Source organism: Setaria italica, chromosome VI (genome assembly GCF_000263155.2).
Source record: "Setaria italica strain Yugu1 chromosome VI, Setaria_italica_v2.0, whole genome shotgun sequence".
NCBI lineage: Eukaryota > Viridiplantae > Streptophyta > Magnoliopsida > Poales > Poaceae > Setaria > Setaria italica.
Genome location: NC_028455.1, coordinates 28,775,337 through 28,783,838, shown reverse-complemented (window position 1 = coordinate 28,783,838; position 8,502 = coordinate 28,775,337). Strand labels below are relative to the sequence as shown.

The 8,502-nt window shown below is 51.4% G+C and overlaps 1 protein-coding gene across 1 annotated transcript; it reads right to left on the bottom strand.

The window, feature by feature from the left end:
• Positions 1-3,352: 3,352 nt before the first annotated feature.
• LOC106804394 (uncharacterized mitochondrial protein AtMg00810-like) lies at positions 3,353-4,342 on the bottom strand. Its single transcript, XM_014805370.1, has 3 exons — positions 4,225-4,342; positions 3,974-4,029; positions 3,353-3,889 (listed from the first exon to the last, which is right to left on the bottom strand). The coding sequence occupies exons 1-3, from the start codon at positions 4,340-4,342 to the stop codon at positions 3,353-3,355; spliced, it is 711 nt and encodes a 236-aa protein (XP_014660856.1).
• Between the last annotated feature and the right edge of the window lie 4,160 nt (positions 4,343-8,502).

Sequence of the window (8,502 nt, the reverse complement as noted above, 5' to 3'; positions counted from 1 at the left end):
TGGTGGCCTGGTGGGGTGCGGAGGAAAGGGGGGGCGCGCGGTGGGGTTACATAGGATTTTTTCAGGTTTGCCGAGTGTCCCCGATTGGGGCACTCGGCAAAGTTTTTTTTTCATTTTGTCAGGAGAAAAAACTTGTTGCCGAGTGTAAAAAATAAAACACTCAGCGAACCTTTTGTTTGCCAAGTGCTAAAAATAAAACACTCGGCAAAGCCTTGATTTACCGAGTGTCATTACTTTGCCGAGTGTTTTTCGTGAAACACTCGACAAAGAGCTCTTTGCCGAGTGCCCGAGGAAATACACTCGGCAAATAAAAATACACTCGGCAAATTAGAGATTTCCCGTAGTGCATCACTTCTCCTATCATACTTCTTTTCTATACGCCATCAGCTCTTCAAAGGGCATAATGGTCATTGTTAAATTTCTCTATATGCTCTACGACATGAAATCATTTTTTGATAGTTATAGTGCCCAAGAGCAAATAACCATAGTTTAAGAGTGCCCACTAGCAAAAACTACAGTTAGCAGCAAATACCAATATTGGATAGTGTCCTCAAGAAATTTACCCTTCATTTTCAATTCTTTGGACGTTGGCAATTGGCATGGACCCATAGCTTTAGCTGCCATCGCGTTCAGCAACTGCTCACTGGGACATGGTGAGGGGTTGAGATGCTGGGTTTGGTTCTGAAAGACAGGGACGGGCCACCGGAATGAGGGGTGAATGGGAGCCTTTAAAAATCCTCTCCAAGAATAAAACCCATATCCCGAAACACCCAAGAAGCCTCTCTTCTAGCAATTATCAAGATCACGTAGTCATAGAAGACCTACTGATCCTAGGAACAATGTTAGGAATCCAAGCAATGCGGAAGCAAAAGGCAAAAGATCTGAGGCAAAACGAGACTTAATTAAGCACATGGTCTTCCAGAATTTGTCGAATATTCCGACAGCCTGTAGACAGGTACTCTGATATTGGGTCTGTCGGATACTCAAGTTAGCACCCCAAAATCCATCCAAACGATCTCCAAATCTCACGAAACTTTAACAGTAGCTTCACATACACATGGAGAGTCTTTGCCGAAAAGATCTTTTCTAAAAAGATCAAGACTTCACTATGGATTTTGTGGATTTAGGGGAAAACTAGAAAAGGATGAAGAACTCCAGAACAACCTCAAAGATCCGATCTTAGAAGACCAATCAAACGTGATCGAAATCCATACATGTGGGGAATCCTTGCTCAAAAGATCTTTCCAAGAGGATCAAGATTTCACCCTCAATTTCATAGATTTGGCCAAGAACACAAGAAAGAGGATTTTTGGGAAATCACAAAATTCGAGGTGCTCGTGCATGGATTTGCTAGGGAAGAATCCCTCCCAAAAACGTAGCCAAACTAGAGACCGAAAAATCCCCAAAAATGGCTCCAAAAATAAGAAAACGATAAATTTCAGATCTTGACAAGGAGAAACAATTGAGCACGAAATTGATCTTTGGATGACTTCACCATGTTCGGTTGCAAGCCACTAGTAGCAAAATCCAAGCTTTGGATGGCAAAAAGATCAAATCAAAGATCCCTCATCTCTCTCCCTCTCTCACCTCCTAAAGACTCTCACAAACAAAATGAGAAGCCCACCACCAAAGAGCCCAAGAGATGTGTGTGGTTGCCTAACAGCCCACTCCACACACACACATATAGGTATCTAGCAAATGTTCAAAATGCCCTTACATGAAGCATACAACCCAAATACCCTCCAAGGGTAAAACCGTCCAACTTTTTATCGGTACATCGAACAGAACTAACGCCTTCACGACTTCACTTCGCCTTGATGCAAGCTTCGCGATGGTGCCACTCATCCTCTAACTTGACGTTGTCCGATCACACCAGACTTGCCACCGATTTTGAAGCCAAACTAGTCAAACCCTCTTGCACACCCCGCAGGCGTGACTCACCCCTGGTTTTGAGGTCAAACCGGTCAAACCATCTTGCACACCACGCAAAGCATGACTCACCACTGGTTTTGAGGTCAAACCAGTAAAACCCTCTTGCACGTCACACACGACGTGACTCACCGATGTCAACGTGTGGCCGGCCTCCGCCAAACCTTCGATGCCTCTAAGTCTTTCGGTCCCGCTCCCAGGCTACCTACTCAACTCACCTCCGTCCCGCTTGACTCGACCGACATCGTCATCATCCCAGTATACTCTTACTCTTCTGTGCACCATGTGGATCGCCCATGACTCTGCCCGGACTCCTCGGGTCCCTCAGTCCAACCTACTCGTGTCCACCCTTCACAACCCTAGTTCATCGGTATGAACCTTTCGCTTGACCTTCACCTCATGCCACCGATCGCCATGTCGCATCCAACACCTGCAATCACAAGCCAAGAGACACAACATACAAGATATGTTTTACACAAACACCACAACACAACGCACACAATACAACACTTCCGATTAGCTGTTAGCATAATCATGCACATATGAAATATTGACTCAATCGGTAAAGCCTCAAATCATCCAGTCAATCACTCATCACAAATAGACCAAGTCACATCTCAACTTGGTCCCTCATGTTCGAATGGCTGAAGCTGGATTAATTTGCTAAAAAAAGAGTAAAGGACGGCACGCATTTGGCATTTGGCATTATGTGAACTGCCATGGTAACCGAAGAAGATTAGGTCTGTAGTGAAAGCAATTGGGATTGCGTGGAATAATAGATTGATTAAGATATACAATATGTAAAAATATATAGGCAGCCATTGGTGAGGTTTATAGAAACACAACCGACCAAGGGATAGGATTGCCCATTCTAATCCATCTAGGGCTTGGAAGGGAGCCGGCCTGGGCCTGGTGCACAGCCAGAGCCCATGTACACGCATGGTACATACAGCACATACACTGGACCTGAACTTCGTGAACACTGAAGAAGGCAGGCCTTTGGTGAAAATGTCGGCGTACTGAGAGCTCGTCGGAACATGAAGAACGCGGACATCACCAGTAGCAACGCGCTCGTGAACAAAATGGAGATCAATCTCCATGTGTTTGGTGCGCTGATGCTGAATGGGGTTCGAAGACATGTAGACAGTGCTGATGTTATCGCAATAAACCAAGGTGGTGCGATGCAGAGGAACATGTAGCTCAACTAGAAGTTGGCGCAACCAGGAGACCTCGGCAATGGCATTGGCAACCGCCCAATACTCAGCCTCAGCACTTGAGCGAGAGACTATAGTCTATCGCTTTGAAGACCAGGAGACCAAGTTGTTGCCCAAAAAACTGCATACCCGGAAGTGGACTTCCAGGTGTTGGGGTAACCAGCCCAATCAGCGTCGGAGTAAACCAGAAAATTCGACTGAGTTGAGGGCTAGAGATGCAAACCCAAGTGAAGAGTGCCACGAATATACTGCAGAATGCGCTTCAAGGCGGCAAGATGTGGTTCACGAGGATCGTGCATGCGTAAACAAACCTGCTGAACCGCATAAGCAATGTCGGGACGACTGAAGGTGAGATACCATAGAGCACCAGCAAGGCTTCGAAAATCAGTCCCATTGACAAGCAGGGCACCGTCGGTAGCAGACAGTTTTGGATTTGTATCAACTAGTGTGGAATAAGACTTGCAATCAGTCATACCAGCACGCTCCAGAATCTCCAACATAAACTGGCGCTGAGACAAAAGAAGGCCATCACCAGACAGCTTAACATGCATACCCAAAAAATGATGAAATTCACCAAGATCCTTCATCAAAAACTCCCGCTGTAAGGCATCAATAGTGTGACGAAGAAGAGGTGTCGAAGACGCCCTGAGGACTATATCATCCACACAAAGGAGAAGATAGACCATGTCGGTGCCACGGTGGTACACAAACAGGGAAGTGTCGGTCTTGGCTTCCACAAAGCCGAGCTGCAGCAAGTGAGAGGCAAAGCGATTGTACCAAGTACGAGGAGCCTACTTAAATCCATACAGAGAGCGATTCAGCTGACAAACATGATCAGGACAGGCGATATCCTCAAAGCCAGCAGGCTGAGCACAGTAGACTATCTCTGAAAGCGTCCCATGAAGAAAGGCATTCTTCACATCCAACTGATGAATCGGCCAATGATGAGAGAGAGCTAGGGACAACACTGTACAGACGGTGGCTGGTTTGACGACAGGATTGAAAGTCTCAGAAAAATCAATCCCAGGTCACTGAGTGAACCCGCGAAGCACCCATCGCGCTTTGTAGTGCTCTAGAGAACCGTCGGCATGAAACTTGTGCTTGAAGTCCCACTTGCCATTAACAACATTGGCTCGAGCAGGATGTGGTACAAGACCCCATGTGTGATTGGCCAGCAGCGCGTCGAACTCCTCCTGCATGGTCCGGTGCAAATTGGGATCAGCAAGAGCGCCCCGGTAAGTGCGAGGCACTGGTGACAACTGGGAGGAATGAAAAAGTTTTGGCAGAAGGAATCCTAACTTCCCACGCGTCGTCATGGGGTGCTTATTGGTGACGGGATGCACGGGAACTACACCGCGAGGAAGAACGGCCGGAGAAGGAGGCTGCACAGGGGGAGAACCGTGGGCGCTTGCCCGACCAGTCGGAGTGCACATTCGACCGATCGGAGAGCTCACTAGTGTGGTCGGGGCGGTCTCCCGACTGAGCGGAGTAGTCGCCGGTGCCGTTGGGGTGCTAAGCTAACCGATCGGAGAGCTTGCCCGTGCGGTCGGGACGGTCGCCCGACCGAGCGGAGTGGTCGCCGGTGCGGCCGGGGCGCTCGCCGGACCGAGTGGGGCGGTCGCCGGTGCGGTTGGGGTGCTCAGCCGACCGATCGGAGAGCTCGCCGGTGTGGTCGGGGCGCTCGCCCGACTGATCAGGGAGGTCGAAGGTGCGTCGGGTGAGTGTCCTGCAGGAAACAAAGATGGTGCTGAGCCACTAGGGGGCGGCACCACATCAGAAGGTTTCAACAAAAAATCAAATTCCTCGTTAGCTGGGGGCGGTTGGTGCTGAGAAAATGGAAAGGTAGTCTCGTCAAACACGACATGGCGAGAGATGATGACCCAGTTGGACGAGAGATCAAGGCAGCGGTATCCCTTGTGATGAGCAGAATAACCAGGGAAAACGCATAGGGTGGAGCGAGGAGAGAGTTTGTGTGGCACAGTAGTGGAAAGATTCGGATAGCAAGTGCAACCAAAAACTCGGAGATGGTCATAAGACGGTGGGGCGCAAAACAGACCCATGTGCGGTGTGGAGGAGCTAAGGGTTTTTGTGGGTAGAATGTTTAGTAAATGTGTAGCAATGTACAGAGACTCAACCCAATAGGAGGGAGGCATACTAGCCTGAAAGAGAAGGGAGCGGACAACATTGTTGATGCTCCGAATCATGCGCTTGGCCCAACCGTTCTGGGGTGATGTATAGGGGAAGGACATGAGAAGATGAACCCCGTGCGTGAGGAAGAAAATGCGTGTGCTGGAGTTATCGAACTCGCCGCCGTTGTCGCACTGAACGGCCTTGATAGTGGTGCCAAACTGAGTACGCACACAGGAGAAGAAGTTAGCCAGAGTCACAAAGGTGTCAGATTTGAGACGTAAAGGGAACATCCACAAATAATGAGAACAGTCATCAAGAATGAGCAAATAATATTTATAACCAGACACACTGCGAATAGGAGACGTCCACAAATCCCAGTGAATAAGATCAAAATTACTAGACTCTCTAGAATCAGATGACTGAAAAGGGAGGCGAGTGTGCCGCCCTAGCTGACAAGCATGCCAGATGGTATGAATGTCCTTATTACAAAAAGGAATGACTGAAGCGACTTTGGACAAAACTTCACAGCCGGGATGTCCGAGATGACGATGCTACACAGAGAAAGTGGAGGCAGCAGCGAGAGCATGGGCAGCAGGAAAGCGCAGGGGATAGAGTGGCCCGGAGCTATTGCACCAGGCGATTAGCCTCCGAGACGCCAGATCCTTCACAGAGTAGCCAGCATGATCAAATTCAATAGAACAATTGTTATCAGAAGTAAACTGGTGAACAGAAATAAGGTTTTTGAATAGGTTTAGGTGAAACTAGAACATTAAGGGACAGTGAACCTGGAAAGTGAGCTGCGCCAGTAGCTGTGATAGGAAGCAAGGAACCGTCACCGATAACAATTGATGAAGGAAAGGGATACCGCGGATGAGAAAAATGTGAAAGAGTACTAGCGTCTAAAGTTATGTGTGAGGTGGCACCTGAATCAAGATACCAGTCGGTCGGCTGCGGCTGGTGGAGGGTCATGGTGCTGAACGTTGAGGCGAGGGATTGCTGATCCCAGGAGGAGGGCAGGCCTGTCATGGGATTGTAGAACCCCGGGGGCACCTGTGGTGCCTGCTGCCCTAGGTAGGGCACCTGCTGCCCCATAAGGGGGGCCTGAAGGCTCTGGAGCTGCGCTTGCTGCTGTTGAGCATACAACGCTTCTGAAACACCAGTGTGGGCGCGGCTGGACGGGGAGGAATGGTGGCCTGCTGCCGAGGGCCCGAGTACATCTGAATTGTACCGAACCAGGGGTTCCAGAAGGAGGGCCAGGACTCCTGGGTGGTGCCGGGAGCAAGGGCTTGGGCGCCGATGGCAGGGGCCTTGCCGCCGTTGCCACTGCCCTGCTGTTGCTGACCGCCACATCAGCCCCTGTCCCGCTTCTGCATGGAGGAAGGCACTTGCCGCCCCCGGAGCCGGAACGCCCGACACACTGGTGTGGAGGCGCAGAGGGGCAAGAAGAGGAGCCAATGTTGATGCCGGTGAACAGCGTTGTGGATGGAGTCAAGAATGGAGGCGCCATCATGAGCTCCTCGAGAAGCAGATCGTCGCGGGCATCCAGGAAGGAGCGAACAGGACGAGAGCGCCGGATGTCGCGGCTGACGGTGGCGAACTTCTCGTTGAGCCCGCGGATGATGTTGAGGATGAGGGTGCGGTCGGAGACTTGCTCGCCGAGATCACCGAGGACGTCCGCCATGCTCTTGAAGCGGCGACAGTAGTCCGTAATGGACAAGTCACCCTGGACGAAGGTCCGGAACTTGGCATCGAGGTAGAGGGCCCGCGTCTCCCGGTTGCCAAGAAACTGCATCTCAATGGCGAGCCAGGTGGCACAGGCGGTGGCGCCGCGCTCACCATGATCCATGACGATGTCGACGAGGTCGGTGGCAATGGTGCCGTAGAGCCAAGACCGGATGACACAGTCCATCCAGCCCCAATCAGGAGAGGCCAGGGCGGGAACGTCACGAAGAATGTGATCCTACAACGAATACTTGCTGACAGTGAGGAGAAACTGCTCATGCCACCGTGAGTAGTTGTCGGTGGCAGTGTCGAGGATGACGGGGATGAGGCTCCGAATGTTCTGCATGGTGACGGCCTGGGCGTGCAGGTTAAGGACGACGGCGGCCTTGTGGAGCATCATGGTCTGGTGAGCATCGGGCACCTGGTCGGAGAGGTCAGAGAGGTTGGCGCTAGCGTCCTCCTCGTCAGAGTCAGGCAGGGCGCCCTTGCGCTCCTGGGCGGCGCGCACCAGGGCCTCGCGAAGGCGGGCGTCGCGCTCTTGCACGACAACGGCAGCCTCAGCTTCAGCCGTGACGGCGCGGGCGAGGGCGGCGGCGCGGGCTTCCTTGCGGGCGGCGCGGCGCTATGCGGCGGCGGCGCTAGCATCAGCCTCACGTGTGGCGGCCTTGGCAGCGGCGACGTCAGCCGCGGTGCCGGAGGACTCGGGCGGCAGGGTGCTAGCCATGGAGGGTAGCGGCGGCGGAGAGCCGATATGGGAGCAGCGCCGCAGTCGAGGCGCGCTGAGAGTAGCACCTCGGTCGGGCACGCTGAGAGCAGTGCTGGCGGTCGGGTGTGCTAGGAGCGGCGCCGGCAGCGCGCTAGGATGCGAAAGGTAAGGAATCGGGAATAACCCGGACTCGTGATACCATAAAAGCAATTAGGATTGCGTGGAATAATAAATTGATTAGGGTATACAACATGTACAAATATATTGGCAGCCCTGGTAAGGTTTATAGAAACACAACCGACCAAGGGATACGACTGCCCATCCTAATCCATCTAGGGCACGTCAGGGAGCTGGACTGAGCGTGGTATACAGCCAGGACCCATGTACATGCACGACACATACAGCACATAGATATCTTCTAACATGTAGTTTGTACCGTACACATGTTACGAGCGCTAGTAGCTGGCAGCTGCAAGGTACCCCCGTTTTGCTGGTATCAGAGATGTTACACGCAGGTTCTACGTACTTTTTAAACTGTTGTATAAAACTTTACATTTAAATCAAGAAAGTAATCACCAATAAAGTCGGATATATTTGCTTCCTGCGGCGTGAGTTGCAGGAGGAAGTGAAATGACGCATGTCGGCCTAATTCAATCTGCCATTGACCTGACGCACTTAGCACGGGAAAGCTGGGCAAGATGATTCAACTACGGGAGGGGAAGACCTGCGGCATAGCAGATCAATCTCTGGTGGCAGCCTGCAGTCTAGCATCGCATATAACAACATCATAGCAGCGAAAGG